Source organism: Bufo gargarizans, chromosome 8 (genome assembly GCF_014858855.1).
Source record: "Bufo gargarizans isolate SCDJY-AF-19 chromosome 8, ASM1485885v1, whole genome shotgun sequence".
Lineage (NCBI taxonomy): Eukaryota > Metazoa > Chordata > Amphibia > Anura > Bufonidae > Bufo > Bufo gargarizans.
The window spans coordinates 190484389-190507906 of record NC_058087.1 but is presented as its reverse complement, the minus strand read 5'-3'; the positions used below and the strand labels follow the sequence as shown (position 1 = coordinate 190507906).

The 23518-nt window shown below is 48.5% G+C and overlaps 2 protein-coding genes across 3 annotated transcripts; both read right to left on the bottom strand.

The window, feature by feature from the left end:
- Positions 1 to 30: 30 nt before the first annotated feature.
- On the bottom strand, positions 31 to 6262 carry CDKL4 (cyclin dependent kinase like 4). The gene is made up of 10 exons (XM_044303231.1): positions 6167 to 6262; positions 4270 to 4456; positions 4000 to 4121; positions 3759 to 3831; positions 3492 to 3582; positions 2403 to 2603; positions 1898 to 1986; positions 1749 to 1805; positions 1478 to 1597; positions 31 to 312 (listed from the first exon to the last, which is right to left on the bottom strand). The coding sequence occupies exons 2-10, from the start codon at positions 4435 to 4437 to the stop codon at positions 211 to 213; spliced, it is 1023 nt and encodes a 340-aa protein (XP_044159166.1). The 5' UTR covers positions 4438 to 4456; positions 6167 to 6262; the 3' UTR covers positions 31 to 210.
- Positions 6263 to 12599: 6337 nt separating this feature from the next.
- Positions 12600 to 22708, bottom strand: HMOX2 (heme oxygenase 2). Of its 2 annotated transcripts, none has more exons than XM_044303818.1 (6): positions 22576 to 22708; positions 20557 to 20666; positions 17449 to 17566; positions 16317 to 16808; positions 13973 to 14090; positions 12600 to 13890 (listed from the first exon to the last, which is right to left on the bottom strand). In XM_044303818.1, the coding sequence occupies exons 2-6, from the start codon at positions 20625 to 20627 to the stop codon at positions 13766 to 13768; spliced, it is 924 nt and encodes a 307-aa protein (XP_044159753.1). In that variant the 5' UTR covers positions 20628 to 20666; positions 22576 to 22708; the 3' UTR covers positions 12600 to 13765. The 2 variants fall into 2 exon arrangements, with proteins under 2 accessions (XP_044159753.1, XP_044159752.1); XM_044303817.1 differs by lacking the exon at positions 22576 to 22708 and adding an exon at positions 20796 to 21158.
- Positions 22709 to 23518: the final 810 nt, after the last annotated feature.

The window sequence follows — 23518 nt, the reverse complement described above, 5'->3', positions numbered from 1 at the left end:
CCTGCCTTCTCTAGTCACTGCCAAAGCTGCACCTTTCCTTCCTTCCCGGGGGTGTCTGGTGGGTGCATGGCTCTGGTGGCCGTACATGAGAAGATCCGGACTCGTTATCTGATTAGCAGGCTTTTATCATTTAAGTCCATAGTGTAACAGTCGTGAGGTCATTAACACTGCCGGACCCTCCCTGAGAAGTTCTCTCCTCTCCTGAAAGTGTTAAATGTTGGGGAAGTGGTCAAATTTCTGAGGCCGCGGCTTGTTCTTCCCCTCTGGAGCGGGTGAGACGCCATTTCCTGAAATCTGAGGCAGCAGCTGCGTCTGAAAGAAGAGAGAGATGATCAGAGGTCTCCGCAGCCATCGCTCTGACAACCCCCTGATGACAGATGTTGTCAGCAATCCCTGGAGGAAGAACATTTTCATTATATGGGCTGAAGAAATGCTCCGCGCAAACCCCCGCGCACCGCCGTAATGCTTTGTGCATAGTCCTAGGGGCGCGTTTGAATCCCTATGTCATGCGACGCCCCCCCAGACCCTGCACACGACCATTTTGCTTTCTGTTTTGTGTTTCTTTAACCCCTTAAGAACCGGGCCTATTTTGGTTTTGCATTTTTGTGTTTTTTTTGTTAGTTTTTTCTCCACGTTCCAATAGCTGTACAGTTCCGTTTATAGGGCTTTTGCGGAACAAGATGCATTTTTTTTTTTAATGGTACAATTTAATTTACTGTGTCTGTTATTGGAAAATGAGGGGGGAAAAAAATCAGTTCGCTGTGCGCTAAAATTGACTAGAACCTTGGCTCTTTTCATCCCTTGTCCTATTCACCCTAATAGAGATCTACGTGGCAGCCGTGGAAGGCTTCGGCAGGCTGCCATGGTAACCGATCGGCGTCCCACGATTTCACTGTGGGGGCTCTGATCGGAAGGCAGATGGAGCCTCGTCTCGCTGCCTTGCCTCAAAGGTGCCACAGTCGGTGTTGATCGCGGCACCTGAAGGGTTAAATGACTGTTCGTCAGGGATCGCCGTTTCCTGTCATTGCTCACTGCAGCAGCCCGCGCCATACAAGCCCTCCACTATGATGGGAATGGGGACCCCTGAAATAAGTAGGCAGGCTGGGCATGCTCACTACCGCTCCATTCATCCCTATGGGACCGCCAGGGATAGCCGAGTACTAGGGCTTAGCTGTTGGGCAAATACTCAACCTAACGCTCCTTTCATTTCGGGGTCCTAATATGGTCTGGCTTACATTTTTGTGACTGGTGGGGGTATCACAGACCTAAAAATTTAAAATAACTGGAATACCCCTTTAACTCTTCCTCTAAATCCCAGGAATGTGTCCCTGCTATACTAGTCTGAGATCACTATTATAGAAATCATTATATTGTGGGGGAGGGGAACCACAAGGCTTTTATTTTTTTTTATATTTTCAACAAAATAGCAAAGGTTAAAGTTCATCTTATTAAAGGGATAGGTTCTGGGGGTACTTGCCTGTCTCCGCCTTCCTTTGCCTTTCTTCTTCTCCGGCTCCTCGCGGGTGGGGTTTAGATAAGCACTTTCGAGGAGCTGCTCACAGGTGAGACGATCATCAGGATTCATGCGTAGACAGACCTGGGGGGGGGGAGAGCCACATGTCCAATAGGGAGTGTATAAAACCTGTCTGCCACAAGATGGCGCCAGCTACTGGGTGAATCTGCCTGCGAGTGACTGCATATCATAAAAAACCCTAAAACCTCGTATTTCCCAGAAACCTCCATTTTACCTTCATGAACGTCATTGCCATGGCCTGAATATTTGGGAATTTCTCTTCCAGAGTTTCCTGTATAAGAAGAAAAAATGGAACTGGAAATATTGAAAAAGCATTTTATAATTATTTGCGCCCCTGATCATGTGACTAGGCGCGATACTCACCACATCATCGGGGTCAGGTTCTGGGATACTTGCACCATTAAAAAACTGGTTACTGTGGAAGATGTACTGGTGTCTCGGGATCAGTTTTCCTGGAAGAAAGGCACAGAAATCACACAAAAAAAAAAATACTAAATTGTCTTAACAGGACTCTGAACTCTACATTCGCAGCTGCCCGTCACACAACCTGCAGCTACCACTAGGGGGAGCTCACTCCATAGGGATAAATGCAGCAGCCATTGAAATCAAGCTGTGTAACTACATGTGCAGTGTGCTCCCTCTAGTGGTGGTAGACAGAATGCCATCTGGAGCTATGGGCTCATACAATCACAGCCAGGCCACTTCTCCCATAGGGGTATGGAGCGGACCTGAGCTGTGGCCTCCACTTTCCAGGACCCCGCAGCACCTCCAGAGTCTGGCCTGATTGTGTGTGTGTGTGTGTGTATATATATATATATATATATGTATGTATACACAGAGGAGATCATTGCTGTGGTGTGTTCCTCACCCAGGGTTCTGATGATGAGGTACAGTTGGTCCATGTCTGATTTTCCAGGCCACACAGGCTGTCCGGACAGCAGCTCAGCGAAGACGCAACCTATGGCCCACACATCCACTGCTGCTCCATACTGCGTGTCCCCGACCAGCAGCTCCGGGGCCCGATACCAACGAGTGGCTACGTAATCTGTGTAATCGTCACCAGGCCGAGCTGTGAAGACAAGAGGGTAATGACCAGAGAGCACCAGGGGCCACACTACCATGTGCCGTGTATAATACCGCGGCCATCTTATATGGCCTTAGAGGTCCGACCAGGTCCTGGAGTCCCTGTAACCTCTGCAGACAGTAGAGCCAGTGCATTCCTGCCCATGATGCTATATACTCGCATTGCCAGACTTCTACATGTATTACATCATCTAATATTCCTGGTGCTCTGGCATGGTGAAGGGGTTAATGGCGGCAGTCCAGGGTGTTCCTGGTGGTTTTGGATGGTGAAGGGGTTAATGGCGGCAGTCCAGGGTGTTCCTGGTGGTTTTGGATGGTTAAGAGGTTAATGGCGACAAGCCAGGGTGTTCCTGGTGGTTTTGGATGGTGAAGAGGTTAATGGCGGCAGTCCAGGGTATTAAATAAAGGGGTCCTCCGTTCCAAAGAAAATGATGGCCTGTCTGTCGGTTTTGTCCATTGATGTCAGATTTGAGAGGGGTCCGTCCAACACTCAGCACCTCCCTGCTGATCCACCGAACAAGTCGCATACCTGTTCCTATTACATAGCTCCAGATCCTCTGCTCTCCACACAACGGTGTGACCACTAGAGGGAGCTCACTGCATAGGAATTACACATACTGTACACTGCTGAATCCTATACAGATGAGCTCCCTCTAGTGGTGGCAGAAAGAATCTTGAGCTTTTCTTAAAGGGCTCTGTGAGGTCTCAGATTATTGGGTAAGCCCCCTATGTGCGCCCCGCCCCGCCCCCCCCCCCCCTGTCCTGGGCAACGGTTTCATCTATTAGAGACATAGAAGCTGTAGTCATACATTACTAACAAGCGCTCTGGCTGTAGTGGCGACAGTCGCCGCAGCGTCGCACGTAAATCACTCACTTAATATTCGAGCAAAGCCGAAATCGCAGAGTTTTATGACCCCTTGTTTGGTGAGCAGAATGTTCTCGGGCTTTACGTCTCGGTGAATGCACTGCACGACAGGAAGACACAATGAGAAAGAGACCAGACTCCACCCACCCTTAAAAAAAAAACCGCTTAAAGGGGAACTTCATCTTTTGTCGTCTGGTATGTCATAGGTCACCGTCACACGATGGCTTCAGGTGGAGTTCCCCTTTAGCTCTACAATACCTGTATTGTAATCCTTACACTGTTCTTGTGGCAGAAGTTCACCGCCTGCAGGATCTGCTGCACAATGTTTTTTGTCATCGCCTCAGGGACTCTGAAAACAGAAGTCATGGAAGGGTTAATGTGAGATCTGAAACCTTAAAGGGGCACCCCAGTGTCAGTTTGTCTCCTCTTCATTTGCTGACTTTAGGGTTACTGGCCCTTTAAGATACCAGATGGAGAGACGGGAGCAGCCTGCGCTGTGCTGACATGGTGGACGTACCCATTGGGGTGCCTCTCCAGCTCGTTGAGGACGGTGTGGTCGCAATATTCGAAGACCAGGTGCAGCTTCCTCTTCCTGCGGAAAACCTCCAGCAGGTTCACCAGGTTACTGTGCTTCAGTTGCTGCAATAGAGGAGACCAAGGAGGTGATCGACTAGTCAGGACTGACCTGGAAACCATCAGCATGGAGATGGTACAAACTCCAGCCTTCCATCAGTGAGCAGAACGAGGCTTACACTGTATATACCTTCATGTCGCGGCACGGCCTCACCTTTAACATCCGTATCTCTCTTAGCGCAATCTTTTTAATGACAGGGTCGTCCTCAGACTCCACAAACTTCTTGATGGCCACCACCTGTCCCGTCTCCTTATTCCGACACTTGAAGACGACCCCATATGAGCCTTCACCGATCTTGGCCAACTTCTCATACTTCTCCATCCCTTAGCGTGAGCTTAGTCTGTTGTAATTAATAAAGTATAGAAATATCAGCTCTAGTCAGTAATCTCCCAGCATCCCCTGCTTGGTCAGTGTCTGCACAGAGTTGGCTCAGATGATTTGCATTCTGGGAGCTGTTGCCTGCATTATAGAGGATGCGCATCAACACATTTACTGACTGTTTCCAATAACAACCAGCAGAATTATAAATGCAGCTCTGGAGTATAATACAGGATGTAACTCAGGATCAGTACAGGATAAGTAATGTATGTACACAGTGACTGCACCAGCAGAATAGTGAGTGCAGCTCTGGAGTATAATACAGGATGTAACTCAGGAGCAGTACAAGATAAGTAATGTATGTACACAGTGACTGCACCAGCAGAATAGTGAGTGCAGCTCTGGAGTATAGTACAGGATGTAACTCAGGATCAGTGCAGGATAAGTAATGTAATGTATGTACACAGTGACTGCACCAGCAGAATAGTGAGTGCAGCTCTGGAGTATAATACAGGATGTAACTCAGGATCAGTACAGGATAAGTAATGTATGTACACGGTGACTGCACCAGCAGAATAGGGAGTGCAGCTCTGGAGTATAATACAGGATGTAACTCAGGATCAGTACAGGATAAGTAATGTATGTATGTACACAGTGACTGCACCAGCAGAATAGTAAGTGCAGCTCTGGAGTATAATACAGGATGTAACTCAGGATCAGTACAGGATAAGTAATGTATGTATACAGTGACTGCACCAGCAGAATAGTGAGTGCAGCTCTGGGGTATAATACAGGATGTAACTCAGGATCAGTACAGGATAAGTAATGTATGTACACAGTGACTGCACCTGCAGAATAGTGAGTGCAGCTCTGGAGTATAATACAGGATGTCACTCAGGATCAGTACAGGATAAGTAATGTATGTACACAGTGACTGCACCAGCAGAATAGTGAGTGCAGCTCTGCAGTATAATACAGGATGTCACTCAGGATCAGTACAGGATAAGTAATGTATGTACACAGTGACTGCACCAGCAGAATAGTGAGTGCAGCTCTGGAGTATAATACAGGATGTAACTCAGGATCAGTACAGGATAAGTAATGTATGTACACAGTGACTGCACCAGCAGAATAGTGAGTGCAGCTCTGGAGTACAATACAGGATAAGTACAGGTAATGTGATGTACACTGATGGTTACTGTAGTTCCCAATAAGGGGCCCCCTACACCAGGTTTGCGCCTCTCTCCCGGCTGATCGATGTCAGTATTTTGGGCAGGTGCCAGACCAGCAAATGTCAGACAAATGGGGTTTAAGGAATCAGCAAATCAATGATATTCAGACTTTGCTGGGATTTCCAGGAACACAGGTAAACAGATCAGAGCTGCCATCTGTCACTTACGGCGTCCCCCGCCTCACACGTATCTGCTAATCTCAAGTCAATATTTACCACAGCTCAGCGCAGACCGCAGGCGGCACGACGGCGACAGATACCGCTATCTAATGATGAATTAATGGGGTCAGTGCGGGGGAGGTGGGGTACATAGAGGGGTGCTGGGTGGAAGATTATAATGTCATATGATATAACGCACACAGTGACCTGCACCCTCTTCCCTCTATGCTCCTTGGTTTTAGGAGCTTACACTCTACCCTGCAGCAGGTACGTAATACATTTCGGGGTGAAGAGGAGACCCCGTCTTGTGACACAATATACAGGTAATATGAAATACGTCACCGCAGGCTGGAGCAGTCTCAGGAGGAGGGTGAATATTCCCAGGATCCCGGCGTCACCTGCTGCATTTCCAGAGCCCTGTGGCCACGTACACTAAAGTCTCCCCCACCAGTAGTAATAGGAGTCTATGGGTTGCCGGGGGCAACCATTCACAGGCTGCAGAGGGAAGCGCCGCCCGGCCTCCCTCCACTGCTATTTGTTTGCAGTCAGAGAAGGCGTTTCCATAGTGACAGCAGAGAGCAGCCGGCCTAGTCTGTAGTACTACCACCACCATTATCTCACTGCTGCAACTGCTACTCCTGTGTGACGTCTATACAACAAATAGCTTATAGTATAACAGAGGGACCCCTCATTCCTGAGACCACCCTATATCGGGCACCCTCGGGTGCTGTCATTGTCCCTCACTTCTGCCATCAGCTTATTATTTTGGGACCCTTCTAACAAAAATTTGTCTATCCAGGCCTATCGCCATTATGCGTAAGCCATGCCCACTACGCCAGCACCTGCATCCTTCAGGACTGTGCCCCCTCGTACACCCATACAGGGCACCCTTACCAATACCCAGACCCCCTCATTTTGGATGATCCACACGTTGTGGCTCTCCAGGTGCTGTGAAACTACAACACCTAGCAGGTAATGCAACCTCCAGCGCCCCCGCCAGTCCTGCCACACCCAGGGCACCGTGTCTATTGCCACTTGCAGGAGCCTCCAGATGCCTGAAGGCGGCGCTGCAGCGTCACCTAGACTACTGCAAACGCTAGGGGACGTTGGCATACCCTCCCAGCTCTCCCGCGGTCCCTGGAGGGCTGAGGCATGTCCCTCTTGAATGCAATGGTGAAGCTCCAGTGCTCTCCCCAGCATCAGGCGCGATGCGGTGACATCATCGAACCTGCTCAGCGATCAGCAGGTGTGATGACATCACCGTATCACACCTGCCTGCTGAAATTGGGAAGTGCTTACTGTCCCCCCCCATGTCACACAACACCCGCCTGGGTGTTACACAGTCAGGACATTTCATCTAAAACTGATTCGGCAGATTCAACCCTTCCTAAAAAAACAGGAAGTCGGTGATTGTGCGCTGAATCGGCAAAAAGTGACCCTGCGGGAGGAGGCTGACCGACAACATGCAGAGCTTCATCCAACTCAGCCTCGTGCCCTGCCGCGTGGATCCAGAGGAAGGCAGAAGCCAATGGGGCCCATTTATTTTAAAAAAATGATCGTTGTTACCCATAGCAGCCAATCACAGTGCAGCTTTCATTTCTCAAGAGCACGATACTAAATGAAAGCTGCGTTGTGATTGGTTGCCGTGACCAACAGAAAATCTGCCCCTGGAACCTGTATTATTATTATTACACTCCAGGCCCTTCTTGGACTCTTTTAGTGAATTCCCCATCAGTCCTGAACTCGCAGGGACTCTCTAATTTTATGAGACAGTCCCTGCAAATTCGGGCTGTCCTGAGCTGAAAATGAATGGGGCTTATGTAAACACATTCATAAATGGGCGGCGCCACATGGTTTGGAGTAGAGGAGCCTATATGTGCCAAACTTATTAATTGCAAAGCTGGTAAGTATGAGTCCTCCTCTGGCAGCGAGCTCCGCAGCCCCACTGCTCTTACCGTAAAGAACCCCCTTCTGTGTTGCTGTAGTTCAGTCCTTGAAGTGTAGTCTTTGTGGGGTGGATGAAGTGGTTCATGTGACCCTATTTTCTCCTAAAATAAAATAAGTCCCTGGTATTTAGAAGTCCTAGAGTGTCACTTCCGGGGAAAGCTGGGTGACAACCAACATGGCCGCTATTATAGCTCCCGCAGGGGTTGTTCTATCTGCTTCTCTCTAGCCACCAAGCAGTGATCCCAGTGCGAGGGATGTGTCACTGTATCACTGAGCAGATTTACCGTGCAGGAGGCTTGGAAAGCTGAGTGACGGCCATTGTGGTTTTAATTCAGCTTTACCAGAGGCTGTTATATCGCACAACGGTGTTAATGAAAGAGAATATCTCATTAATTTTTATACCAAAAGCTGCTTAGAGCATGAAAATATTGCTGCTGGTGGCGGGCTCTGGGCAGAATCAGTCTCCTTCCACTTCTGGCAGCTGACAATATAAATCGCAATATCTTGCAGCGTATTGCTGCTGCCAATCCTGGGGGTCAGTGACATTTATATCAAACTTAAAAGAAACAAATCCAATATTGTTCCCACGTCCAGGCAATATTCTGCCATCATCCATCTTGACCATCTCAGTGGCAGCTGGAGGCCATACCTTCTTTTAAATGGAGTCTGTCAGCAGTTTTGACCATGCTAGACTGCTGACAGCCCTAGATAGGGGCTGGGGACAGCAGGACAAACATACCTTTTGCATGCCTCCGAAGTGTCCCTCTTTTTGACCCATGTCCCTTTGTCCCTCAAATGTGCATTAATAAATTGACTACATTGCTCCTCACTAAACTATCTGCATGGGTTTTACCTGTATATTAGACCAGAACTTCATTGGTGCAATTTGGACCTTAAAATCTCTATAATTCGATGGTTTATGTGCTAATGTTTAAATGGATATTGACGTGCAAGAAAAAAAATTGTCCCGGGGGCTCCACATGCTGTAAAAAAATTAAGGAACTTACTATCCCTAGCTGCTACAGTTGTGACGGAGTCAGGAATTATGCTATGGGCAAAAATAGAGGCGCGGCCTAGTATGGAAAAAAAACTGCCGTAATGCGCGCTGCACATACTGTCCCTCTTTGCGATTTTCAGATGTTGGGAGGTATGCTTTTGTGGAGTAGTGTGAATATTAAGTTGTTTTCTGCTTCTGAAAGCATCCAGGAGGTGGAGCTTCACTGTGAAGCGCTCCATGCACTCTTACAGCCCCGCCCCTCTGCCGAGCAGTGGTGTGATTTGTACAGTGGGCGTGTTATCTGCCGCTGCCATCAGTAGATAAGGGAGGCTGGCACTGCTGGCTTTGACACTTGTCTGATTTTTAAAGCTACAGCGTCCCTGCTTCTGGCTGAGGTTATCTGGTGACTGCTCAGAGCTAATAATAATAATATTTATTTCTATAGCGCCACCATATTCCGCGGCGCTTTACAAATTCATAGGGTTCATGTACAAAAGTAACTGGCTAATATACAACTAAAACACTAGGAGTCAGGGCCCTGCTCACAAGAGCTTACAATCTATGAGGAATTGGGGGTGACACATAAGGTAGTTGATTGTGATAAGTAGGATTCAAGTCATTATTGAACTAACAGGAGCGGTGCGGCCGATCTGCTTCAGGTTTGGGACTACTAGAGGATCGAGTTCAGGCCAGAGGAGTTGGTGGGGGGGAGGTTCAGTCGGGGAATAGTCATTTTAAGATGTGTTTTTAAGGCACGTTTGAAAGTGGAGAAGTGAATTTACCTGATATTCCGGCACAGAGTATTCCAGAGAGTAGGTGCAGCTCGAGAAGTCTTGAAGACGGGAGTGAGTTACGAGTTATGGAGGATGTTAATCTTTGGTCACTAACAGAATGGAGAGCACGAGTAGGGGGTAAATGGAGATGAGGAGGAGATGTATGGAGGTGCAACACTGTGGAGAGCACGAGTAGGATGGTAGATGGAGATGAGGAGATGTATGGAGGTGCAGCACTGTGGAGAGCACGAGTAGGGTGGTAGATGGAGATGAGGAGGAGATGTATGGAAGTGCAGCACTGTGGAGAGCACGAGTAGGGTGGTAGGAGGAGATGTATATAGGTGCAGCACTGCGGAGAGCACGAGTAGGGTGGTAGATGGAGATGAGGAGGAGATGTATGGAGGTGCAGCACTGTGGAGAGCAGGAGTAGGCTGGTAGATGGAGATGAGGAGGAGATGTATGGAGGTGCAGCAATGTGGAGAGCAGGAGTAGGGTGGTAGATGGAGATGTATGGAGGTGCAGCACTGTGGAGAGCACAAGTAGGGTGGTAGATGGAGATGAGGAAGATGTATGGAGGTGCAGGACTGTGGAGAGCACGAGTAGGGTGGTAGATGGAGATGAGGAGGAGATGTATGGAGGTGCAGCACTGTGGAGAGCACGAGTAGGATTGAAGATGAGGAGGAGATGTATGGAGATGCAGCACTGTGGAGAGCACAAGTAGGATGGTAGATGGAGATGAGGAGGAGATGTATGGAGGTGCAGCACTGTGGAGAGCACGAGTAGGGTGGTAGATGGAGATGAGGAGGAGATGTATGGAGGTGCAGCACTGTGGAGAGCACAAGTAGGGTGGTAGATGGAGATGAGGAAGATGTATGGAGGTGCAGGACTGTGGAGAGCACGAGTAGGGTGGTAGATGGAGATGAGGAGGAGATGTATGGAGGTGCAGCACTGTGGAGAGCACGAGTAGGATTGAAGATGAGGAGGAGATGTATGGAGATGCAGCACTGTGGAGAGCACAAGTAGGATGGTAGATGGAGATGAGGAGATGTATGGAGGTGCAGCACTGTGGAGAGCAGGAGTAGGGTGGTAGATGGAGATGAGGGAGGAGATGTATGGAGGTGCAGCACTGTGGAGAGCAGGAGTAGGATGGTAGATGAAGATGAGGAGGAGATGTATGGAGGTGCAGCACTGTGGAGAGCTTTGTGTGTGAGAAGTTTGAACTGTATTCTGTGGTGGATGGGCAACCAGTGAAATGACTGGCACAGACTAGTAGCATCAGTGTAGCGGTTGGATGGATAGATGAGCCTGGCTGCAGCATTTAGGACAGACTGAAGGGGGAGAGCTTAGTAAGATAGAGACCAATTAGTAATGCGTTGCAGTAGTCAAGACGAGAATAAATCAAGGCAACAAGAGTTTTTTCTGTTTCCGCCGTAAGAAAAGGGCGGATTCTGGCGATATTCTTGAGGTGCAGACGACAAGAGTGAGCAAGTAATTGAATATTGGGAACAAAAGAAAGATCAGAGTCAAATGTGGCCCCAAGACAATGGGCATACTGCCCAGGAGTTATGATAGTGCTGCAGACTGAAATTGAAATATCAAGTTTAGGTGGGTTAGTAGATGGGGAAAGACAAGAAGTTCAGTTTTTCAGAGGTTCAGTTTTAGATACAGAGAGGACAAGATGTTAGAGACAGCTGCCAGACAATTACTGGTGTTTTGGAGTAAAGCAGGGGTGATGTCAGGGGATGAAGTGTATAGTTGGGTGTCGTCAGCGTAGAGATGGTACCGAAAGCCAAATCTGCTGATAGTCTTTTCGATGGGGGCTGTATAGAGGGATAAGAGTAGAGGATCTTGTACTGAGCCCTGAGGAACGCCAACATAAAGAGGAAGAGGAGCCTGTGAATGATACACTAAAGGAACGGCCATAGAGACAGGAAGAGAACCAAGAGAGAACAGTGTCCTTAAGGCTGAGTGGAGCATGGTGAGGAGGAGTTTATGGTCTACGGCAGGGATGCTCAACCTGTGGCCCTCCAGCTGTTGCAAAACTACAACTCCCAGCATGCCCTAATAGCTGTAAACTGTCCAGGCATGCTGGGAGTTGTAGTTTTGCGGCAGCTGGAGGGCCGCAGGTTGGGCATCTCTGGTCTACGGTACCAAACGCTGCAGAGATCCAGAAGAATCAGTAGAGAATAATCACCATTTCATTAGACACTTTCTGTAGAGTGAAGAGGGCGAAAGGCGGATTATAAGAGGTCAAGAAGAGAGTTTGCAGAGAGATAGCTCATTAAGCAAGAGTAGACCTGACGTTCAAGGAGTTTAGAGATGAAGGGGAGGTTAGAAACAGGTCGGTAGTTATCAGCAGGAGCTGATATTTCCTGCACCTAAATACGGACCAGAACTACCTGCTTCACTGGCGCATGCACAAACCCCTGAATCCACCTCATCCACACATGCGCCAGAATGACGAGTAGTTCTGGTCCCATCCACAGCTCCTCCCTGTCCTCGGCTGCAGAAATGGTGTCCCCATCCAGACTGGAGACCAGGTGAAGGAGGTGACGTGGGCAGAGGAGCATTATGTGACCGGGTTCTCTGGTCTGTCAGAACGGCAAAGACTCCCTTTATAGGGGTTTTCTAGACATTTCAATATTGATGACCCATTCTCAGGACAGGTCGTTAATATCAGATCTGTGGGGGTGTCGGATGCCCAGAACCCAACCAGTAAACTATTGGAACAATCACTGCAGCCTCATTTTGGTAGCACAGCGCCATACTGCGCATAGTGGCCGTGTTTGGTATTGCAGCCCATGTATGTAAGCCTTCTTGTGTGACCCATGTGTTTTCCTCTTCTCGTCTATCCCACCGTGTACCTCCTCTGCCTCCTGCTGTGCCCACACTGGTCTGTGGCAGAGGAGGGATCATCAGGCCACACTACAGATGGAGAGCCTCTTTAAACCCCACACGAGATCTTACCACCCGTAATCCATGGTGAAAATAATTATAGAAGCAGGACTGACTCCGGGGCGCCGCTTATCTGTGAAAAAAAGCTTCGGACTCCAGAACGTATAGATTGTAATATAATTTATTGAGTTAGAGATGGCGGCTCGGGGAGAGAGGAAACGCCAGCACCTTTCGTATTCGGACGCACCTCAGCCCTGAATACCGCAAATATCGAACTGTTAATACACAACCGTTACCTGAAGAATGAAAGGGTGAGCAGCGTCGGTGGGAAGGCAGCCATTTTCTGAGGTAACCCCTTATCTAGCCTGCAGTCATGAGGTGTGAGGCACAACGTGTTTTGTACCTCAGTGGTTCCACATTTTCTTACTCTGCATCTAAGCTAAGGTCACCAAAATGGCTACTCCGCCACGTGTCTGTCACTGGGGAAATTTACAGGGCGTCCCCCAATCATAATAAAAAGCCTTAGTAAATAAGTCCATGAATCGTCCTCTCTACCGCTCACAACCAATATGGCCGCCATCAACGCCTCCGCAGGTCCATGTAACAATAAGGAGACGCATGTGGCAGCACAAGGCGGCATCCCACTGAAGCCACTAGAAAAGCTGTAACGGCGGCCATGGTGGCAGTGACCCAGCTTTCCTAGAGGCAGAATAATTAGTAAAAATGTAACGCATAAAGAAGTGAATGGATTTCCAGCTTGAGCAGAGGAATACAGGCACGAGATACTGTCGTCTTAGTGCAAAAACCTCAGCAGTGGGGGAGGGGATCTAAAAATCTACAAGGAATCCTGGCTCCTTATAACAAGATGGATTCCTCTCGTGGCAGCACCAAACCGTAACACTTTAAATTCATGAAATTGTCTTTGGGAGCGTTGCATATATTGGTTCCATATGGCTACATCCTGTCATCTTACACGAGTGGGGGATGGGCGTCCCTTACTATACCGCCATGCTTACTATATGGGGAGTAAAGCACGGGGACGGCTTCTTAAAACCTAATGTGTGCCTGTGGATCACTGACCTCTTACCATAGGCGGTAATATATGCAATCTGGACATGAAGGAGTTAATTGCCCCTGAACCTTGGCGGTTCACTTATGGCAGAGTCCATACGGATCGAGCAGGTCAAGTTCACAGCATCGTCTAATGTGCCTTGGGGGAGGGGCATTAGGGCGGATTCTGGAAATGAAAATCTTCATAAAATCTTCATTAAGTCCTGGATTTATTGAAAGCCCCAAAATTCTTCCTGTGTCCCCGCGGTGGGACCCCGATCACATGAGGTACCAAGCGATGGCGGCAGCAATGGCGGCGGCAAAGGCAGCTAGCACCGCTTTTACTTCAGGACGACTGGTAAGAGCCACGACAGCGTGGAGTGGACAACCTGAGGCGACGGCACCTGGGAGAGGGAAGGACGGAGAAGTCAGTCCCTGCACAGGACTCCACTCTGCTATATGTGCACATGTGCCATGAACACTCACCTTTAGCAGCATAGTACGGGCATTTCCGAAGATCTCCCTTCCCGTCGTGCACCGGAAGACCGTCTTCTTGTGGTTCATCCGGGATGGTGGCTCCGATTTTATCCAACTCCTCAAAAACCTGCAAGAAATGGGAGAATTCAACTTCTACAAACCATCTGAACCCAGAGGGAGAGAAGGATTCAGGATTGTAGTAGTTCTATTCCTGTACACAGGGGGCAGTATTATAGCAGTTATACTTGTGTACACAGGGGGCAGTATTATAGCAGTTATACTTGTGTACACAGGGGGCAGTATTATAGCAGTTATACTTGTGTACACAGGAGGCAGTATTATAGCAGTTATACTTGTGTACACAGGGGGCAGTATTATAGCAGTTATACTTGTGTACACAGGGGGCAGTATTATAGCAGTTATACTTGTGTACGCAGGGGGCAGTATTATAGCAGTTATACTTGTGTACGCAGGGGGCAGTATTATAGCAGTTATACTTGTGTACGCAGGGGGCAGTATTATAGAAGTTATACTTGTGTACGCAGGGGGCAGTATTATAGAAGTTATACTTGTGTACGCAGGGGGCAGTATTATAGCAGTTATACTTGTGTACGCAGGGGGCAGTATTATAGCAGTTATACTTGTGTACGCAGGGGGCAGTATTATAGAAGTTATACTTGTGTACACAGGGGGCAGTATTATAGCAGTTATACTTGTGTACACAGGGGGCAGTATTATAGCAGTTATACTTGTGTACACAGGGGGCAGTATTATAGCAGTTATACTTGTGTACACAGGGGGCAGTATTATAGCAGTTATACTTGTGTACACAGGAGGCAGTATTATAGCAGTTATACTTGTGTACACAGGGGGCAGTATTATAGCAGTTATACTTGTGTACACAGGGGGCAGTATTATAGCAGTTATACTTGTGTACGCAGGGGGCAGTATTATAGCAGTTATACTTGTGTACGCAGGGGGCAGTATTATAGCAGTTATACTTGTGTACGCAGGGGGCAGTATTATAGAAGTTATACTTGTGTACGCAGGGGGCAGTATTATAGAAGTTATACTTGTGTACGCAGGGGGCAGTATTATAGCAGTTATACTTGTGTACGCAGGGGGCAGTATTATAGCAGTTATACTTGTGTACACAGGGGGCAGTATTATAGCAGTTATACTTGTGTACGCAGGGGGCAGTATTATAGAAGTTATACTTGTGTACGCAGGGGGCAGTATTATAGGAGTTATACTTGTGTACACAGCGGGCAGTATTATAGCAGTTATACTTGTGTACACAGTGGGCAGTATTTTAGCAGTTATACTTGTGTACACAGGAGGAAGTATTATAGCAGTTATACTTGTGTACACAGGGGGCAGTATTATAGCAGTTATACTTGTGTACACAGGAGGCAGTATTATAGCAGTTATACTTGTGTACACAGGGGGCAGTATTATAGCAGTTATACTTGTGTACACAGGAGGCAGTATTATAGCAGTTATACTGGTGTACACAGGAGGCAGTATTATAGCAGTTATACTTGTGTACACAGGGGGCAGTATTATAGCAGTTATACTTCTGTACACAGGAGGCAGTATAAAGTCTGAATCACCTAACCATACTTGGTCCGAGCATCGCGGTCCATGTGTCAGCCGTATACCCAGGACTGACGTTGGTTCCCCTAACCCGAAGTTTTATGATACAGTCAGTTCCTACCTGAATGCGGATCTATCGTATACAGGATGATGTGAGTACAGTACAATAGACCCGCGACCATATAGGAACTGTATGATGCAGTCTGTTCGGGTCCAGGAGATGCAGTCGACACACAGGCCATGTTTTCCAAACTGAGTACGGTCGTGTGAATCAGCCCTTACAGTACAATAGAAAAGCAAGGGGCGCCAGCAAACATTAAAGGAACCTTTTTTAAATATTTAGTTAAAATCCAACAGACACATACAGTTTATATCTCCATCACAGATGACCCGACAAAAATGCCGGATGTCGGCCACTACATGCAGTAGTATTTGTCCAGCCGAGACCCAGCATTTAGCCGGATCACTGTTGGACCGCTGTGAACAGGGCCTTACACTATTCAGGTTGTAGTTAACCCTTAGCCATGTGACATATAAGCTCAGGTTTTTTTCTATGTGTCTGTTGGCTTTTCTCTAAATTACCAATACAGAAGGTTCTTTTAATGGCTGCTGGTCCGGATCCTCCTGCTTTCTGCTGCACTGCTCGGGTCTCCACCACTTCAGTTGAATGCACTTGATTTCCAAGGCAGTAATATAGAAGTCACATTCTTGTACACACGGTAGAATAGTATAATTCCAGTTGGTGTTGAACACTTACGTTCATATTAAACTGGAAGGCTTTGTTTGCTTCCTCCACAATGCTCTTCTTGGCCTCATCGCTCAGTTCCAGGGTGTTGAGTCGGGCCCTGTAGAGCTGCTTGAACTGCTGGGCGTTTGTGACATTATCAAACAGGTAGAATTGGATTCCTTCCCCGGTGCCGGGTAGATGCAGGGCTCTCTGGGCCACCTTCTTCAGGACTTGTCCACCTGACAGATCCCCCATGTACCTGGTGTAAGCGTGAGCCACCAGCAGCTCTGGCTTGTGACGACCCAAGTGGTGGATCCGGTCCACGTAAGCCTGAGTGGCCTCGGAGCACTGTATAGTGTCCTCCCAATCTTCTCCATAGAAGTAGGCGACATCTTTCTTCAGAGCCTCCGCCCTGTGCAGCTCCTGAGGGAAATACAGGGCAGTGATGGCCGGGTTCTCCTTGTTCCGATCGAGCTCCTCCTCCAGCGCAGAATACGTGTAGTACAGGGCGCCGGTGGCCAGCTGTGGACAAGAGACAGACAACGGGGCTGTAAATGGTTCCGAGGGCATCGAGCCTTCCCTCCATTTAACTGTGCCACACACATTATCATGGAAGGATATTACGCTGATACCAGCCCTACTGACACCGGTCAGATGTCCAGTCTATCAGCTTTCATGAGGCTGGCCAATAACAGATGCTGGTTAACCCTTTAATCACAGATTTATACACTAGTTCTATCCAGACATGGTGTCAGCGCTATGGGATGACACCTCTGATCCACCACAACATCCGGTACCACAGACTGGATCTGCCGGTGCTGCTTCATAATCCATGTATGTGTGTGTGTTATCATAAATATTCACGAGGTGTCATCTGCATACCGCTCATCTATAATCACTATGTTACTGAGGGCATGGAACCGGCTTTACAGGTCACTCCTCATCTCATCAGCGCTCCAGGCATCTGCACTAACCCCATCATCCACATGAAGCCCCAGGAATTATAGGAGGAGGATAAGTATAACGGGATATAATGCACGATTCACATATAGTTACGTCCTTCTGCCCCTTCACTGGTTACCTACTCCCATAGGGGAAGTGAAGTTAGCCATATTGATGGTCACCCAATACATCACTTGTATTGCACCCTGGCTTCACCCACCTTGAATAATTCTCGCTTGATTCGACCCTTCAGAAAATCCTTCACAAACTTGGTATTTTCCGCCTTCTCGTGAGATTCCTTAGTTCCTTCCTTGAGGAGCTCGGACAGATCTGTCGGCCTAGGGAGACACAGAGAAGACCTGTCTTATAATTAAGTTTCTTCTTTGTTGAATCCAGTTCTAAGCCGCGGCATTTACTAACGGTGGGCGTATGACTGACCCCCCCACCGATCCTGAGAAAGGAGGTCCCATTTCCCCATCCTGAAGGGAGCAGCAGGGCGCATGTATGGCCAGCTGCTCCAGCAGGAATAGGGAACCGGACCAGAGTGGTCGGACCCCCACAAATTCTGTGGATAAGGGGTAACTTCAAAATTTAGCACAACTCCTTTAATCCGAGCAGCTCTTGCAGTTACCCAGGACCCAGCAATCAAGTGATTGCTGGTACGGTCACGGACGGAAGACAGGCACCGCAATAAACTGTCTCTGCCTACTCTATGGAGATCCCGGCCATCACTGACAACCAGCACCCCACTGCTGCAGTTATATTTGCCCCCTCAGGACGCCTGGAGTGCATGGGTGGTCTGCAAGGGGTTAAAGGAAATCTCAGCTTTTTCACAAAAATGGAAGAAGTGAAAGTCTGCATAAAATTGTGCAACTGTCAATCCTTTCTCTCTCGGATTCTGAGTCACGCTGTCTTCTCTTCCCCATTCACATTCAGAGCAAAATTCACAGTTCTGCTGTTTCCTGTAACCAGAGCTCAGCACTGTGAGAGCTCAGAGGGGAGTCTCAGACTGATGGAGGCTGGAGCCAAACTGCATTTCCATGGAAATCAGCAGAATTGTGAGAGCAGCTCTGGGTGTAACTGGAGAGACCTATATAAATGATTGAACATTGACCTAGAAAGTGAATTGACTCCTAGGCCTGTGTTACATAGCCCGATGCGGCAGGCGATTGTTGGGAGGGAAGCGTTCCTGCCCAGTAATCACCTGCTCATCAGTGGAGGAGACCACTGCTATTACATGTAGTCATCTCCTCTACAGTATAGGGGGGAGCCATCTCTCGTCCCCATACTGAACCACTGTTTGCCGGCAGCAGGGCGTGATTAGATAGCACAATCTGCCGCCGGCAATCAGTGGTTTTTCAGCCTGCTTAAAGACTGCAATTGCCCGATGAGCGGTTGCTCGTTTATCATATATTTGGCAGCAGTATTACACAGGCGGATCTGCTACGCACTGTGCACGGCTACGGACTTTACACCTGGACCATTGTAAATGCAAGCTGGTGCAATCTAGCAGGAGCAGGCGTCTGACACCCTGAGCAGAAGGTGGAAGCTGTCTATAAACACTTCTGTCTTCATACATAGCGCGTGGAGAACAGGCAGTGTAGTGGTGGAACGAGGGCGGAGGAGAAGGTTCGGCCTCATGGTGGGCGCTGGGACTTACAAGAAAAAAAAGACACAAATCGATAAAAAAAAAAAAAAAGGTCGGGAGAGATGGTGCTGATGATGTGTGCAGCCCATGGAGGATTGTGGAATCTTCTCTCCGCCACGTTATATGTGAATCCATATTTTTTTTACAATGTGGCAGTGAAGCCTCAAAACCTGCACCACAACAGAAGGTTAGGGGCGTCTGAGACATCACATGTCTGACCCCGGGACCTTCAGGTGACCACGACTGCTGCACCACAATAGAAGATGAGGGGCTCCTGATACATCACATGTCCGACCCCAGGACCTTCAGGTGACCACGACTGCTGCACCACAATAGAATGTGAGGGGCTCCTGATACATCACATGTCCGACCCCAGGACCTTCAGGTGACCACGACTGCTGCACCACAATAGAATGTGAGGGGCTCCTGATACATCACATGTCTGACCCCAGGTGACCACAAATGCTGCACCACAATAGAAGGTGAGGGGTTCATGATATATCACATGTCCGAACCCAGGACCTTAAGGTGACCACAACTGCTTAAGCATAATAGAAGTTGAGGGGTTCCTGACACATCACACACCTGACCCCTGGTGACCACGACTGCTGCACCACAATAGACTGTGAGGGGCTCCTGATACATCACATGTCCGACCCCAGGACCTTCAGGTGACCACAAATGCTGCACCACAATAGAAGGTGAGGGGCTCCAGATACATCACATGTCCGACCCAGAGACCTTCAGGTGACCACGACTGCTGCACCACAATAGAAGGTGAGGGGCTCTGGATACATCACATGTCCGACCCCAGGACCTTCAGGTGACCACAAATGCTGCACCACAATAGAAGGTGAGGGGCTCTGGATACATCACATGTCCGACCCCAGGACCTTCAGGTGACCACAAATGCTGCACCACAATAGAAGGTGAGGGGCTCCAGATACATCACATGTCCGACCCAGGGACCTTCAGGTGACCACGACTGCTGCACCACAATAGAAGGTGAGGGGCTCTGGATACATCACATGTCCGACCCCAGGACCTTCAGGTGACCACAAATGCTGCACCACAAGAGAAGGTGAGGAGCTCCAGATACATCACATGTCCGACCCCAGGACCTTCAGGTGACCACAAATGCTGCACCACAATAGAAGGTGAGGGGCTCTGGATACATCACATGTCCGACCCCAGGACCTTCAGGTGACCACGACTGCTGCACCACAATAGAAGGTGAGGGGCTCGTGATACATCACATGTCCGACCCCAGGACCTTCAGGTGACCATGACTGCTACACAACAAGAGCAGACACGCAGGGAAGAAGGAGACATTATGAGATGTGCCCGGACATGTACAGCTGGAGGGTTACAGGTTGTCTCATTCTCCTGCTGGTCTATATGTGAGACCCCCGGAGATACATACTGTACAGAGAGGCGGTAGACGCTCAGGAGTAAATATTGCGCTTGTGGATACACATCTGCACCATCCTCTCCCTAAATACAGTGTGAGGAGCTGCTGGGCGGACGTAACACGGTGACATACGGACTACGTGCTCGCCTCTTCTGTTACCTCCTATATACCGCTGGCACAGGACATCATAAAGGGGGGCACAAACTTTAAAAGCGCTAGAGGATCCTGCCCAAACGGCCCCCCATGTACAGGGCGGGTTTCTCACTCACCTCAGGGGCTGATTTTCCTCCTCTCTGGGCGTGGCTCCGTACAGGTCGCTCTCTCCCGGTGTGGCGGACATGGCTTCTCGTCTTCTGTGCGAGGTGATAAGTGCTGAGTCCTGCGGTACAGAGAGGGAGACTGAAGAAGAGCACAAAGCCCAAGTAATCCCTCCCCTCCCCCCAGCTACGGACAAAGCCTCCCTATGTCACCCTCCATCCCGTGAACACCGTCCTCCCCTCTCACTTACTGGGCAGCCTGTGGTCTGTAGCTGGGTGCAGGGTGACCCGTATATATAGCGCTGGCCCCGCAGCTGCCGATCACTTCCGTGTTTCTCGCCCAGCTCTGCTGCAGTCAGGGCTTTTTTTTTTTTCTTAACGTGACTCAGCAGACTGAGAGGATCCGAAAACAGGAAGTGACTGGCGGTGGCGTGACTCAGCACAACGTGGCGGTGCGCTGTGTGCAGGCAGTGAGGGCTCAGCGGATAACTCAGCACATTTACTGATCGGCCGTCCGGGAAAGCTGGGTGACGGCCACTGTGGATGTCAAGTGTGGACATAACATATGGCGAAGGGAACGAGGACACGTCCATCTGCATGGGGGGACGCATCACTGCTGAACGTGCGGAGGCGGCACAAGAGGATCCAAATCTGCGCAGTCAACAGAATGGAGCGGTCCGATACGTGAATCGCCCCCCTGTACCTGTGCACACCAACCACCACCATCATCATAACCACTCTCATCATCATAACAACAGTGGGAGGGTGACCTAAACACCCGGGTATCACATCTGCCCTATGTGGCATCTATAGGGCGTGTGTAAGTGGTGAGAATAAGGTCCATGTATATGGGGTGTATACAAGGTAGTATCATTGGGGCGTTGTACAGCGCCTCCATTTCAGCACTATATGGCGGTATTATTTGGGCACTATACAGCTCTTCAACTCCGGTACTACATCACATTATTTCAACACTATACGTAATCCTTATTCCATCACTATATGGCGGTATTTTTTGGGCACCACACAACTCCTCTCCTCTATGGTGTTATTATTTCAGTATTGTACAGCTCTTCTACACTACATGGCGTATTATTTGGTCACTATTATTAGGGTTCTCTTATTTCTGCACTATAGGGCAGATTTACTAACTACTTCAGCTTGATATGGAGTATTGTGTCTGCATTACGTCTGCACTATATGGCAGTATTATTTGTGTGTCAGTTTTACCTCTGCAGTATTATAAATGTGTTGGTAGGGTTAGGGTCTGCGCTATATGGCAGTATTATGTGCTGGTATTACCTCTGCAGTACATGGCAGTATTATTTATGTGTCAGTAGAGTTAGGGTCTGCGCTATATGGCGGTATTATGTGCTGGTATTACCTCTGCAGTACATGCCAGTATTATTTATGTGTCAGTAGAGTTAGGGTCTGCGCTATATGGCGGTATTATGTGCTGGTATTACCTCTGCAGTACATGCCAGTATTATTTATGTGTCAGTAGAGTTAGGGTCTGCGCTATATGGCGGTATTATGTGCTGGTATTACCTCTGCAGTACATGCCAGTATTATTTATGTGTCAGTAGAGTTAGGGTCTGCGCTATATGGCGGTATTATGTGCTGGTATTACCTCTGCAGTAGTACATGGCAGTATTATTTATGTGTCGGTAGGGTTAGGGTCTGCGCTATATGGCGGTATTATGTGCTGGTATTACCTCTGCAGTAGTACATGGCAGTATTATTTATGTGTCGGTAGGGTTAGGGTCTGCGCTATATGGCGGTATAATATTACCTCTGCTCTATACTATGTGGGCAGTGTTCAGCCCTGTATGCATAGTTCTCTTGCTGCGCCATTGCCCTGTATACAATATAAATGTGTGAGAACAAAGGTCTGTGTGTCCAGGAACTACAACCCCTAACATGGCATAAGAACTATGTAGTCCCCCGGTTTTCCTCCACTACTATTGCCCTCTCTCCGTACACACAAACCGATAGGCACAGCAATGGGCCCCTCGGTGTCCCGGTCCTCACCAGCTGCGGGGTCTCCCGGTCACTGCTCCCGGGGCGCTGAGAGTTCTCCAGTAAACAAAGCTTAGCTCAGCTCTGGCCGAAAACAGGAAATGCTCGTCCCCATAGCAACCAACAGCGCGAGCCCGAGCCTGCAGTCACAAGACGCTGTTTACCACTGAGGCGCGTTTTTTTTTTTTTTACTTCTGTGGAACTTTATTAACGAATGAACAAAGTCAGAGAAGTGAAGACTTGAACTGCGACAGATTTGTTTGGTTGTTCAAACTTTATTAGAAAGTGAACAAAAGTGTCCAGATTGACATTCCAGGGATAATGAGTGGGGGAGGGGCGGCTCTGGTGTCCTGTTGATGATTGTCTTCATGGAGATTTCCCTACCTACGTTACACCGGTCTTCTCATATTCTCTGTAAATAGCTGTATTTTTAGTTTTGTTCTTTTTTAGTTTTTTTTCTCATGAATTTCATGGAGAACTTATCGCCATTAATAAAATCAGTTACAGCAATCTCTCCGAAGGTAAAATTAGTTACCGCGAGCTTTCCTGAGGTACAAATCAGTTTAGTGAGCTCTCCTGAGGTAAAATCAGTTGCAGCGAACTCTCCTGAGGTAAAAATCAGTTGCAGCGAGCTCTCCTGAGGTAAAATCAGTTGCAGCGAGCTCTCCTGAGGTAAAATCAGTTGCAGCGAGCTCTCCTGAGGTAAAATCAGTTGCAGTGAGCTCTCCTGAGGTAAAATCAGTTGCAGCAGCTCTCCTGAGGTAAAATCAGTTGCAGTGAGCTCTCCTGAGGTAAAATCAGTTGCAGCAAGCTCTCCGGAGGTAAAATCAGTTGCAGCACAAAATGGATACATATTTGTATTCCAGTGGCCACGAGGAACGTGCCCATGGTCTTTGTTTGAGGGTGGGATGCCCGGAAAGGGAGATATACATATCTCCCCACAGAAACCAACTAA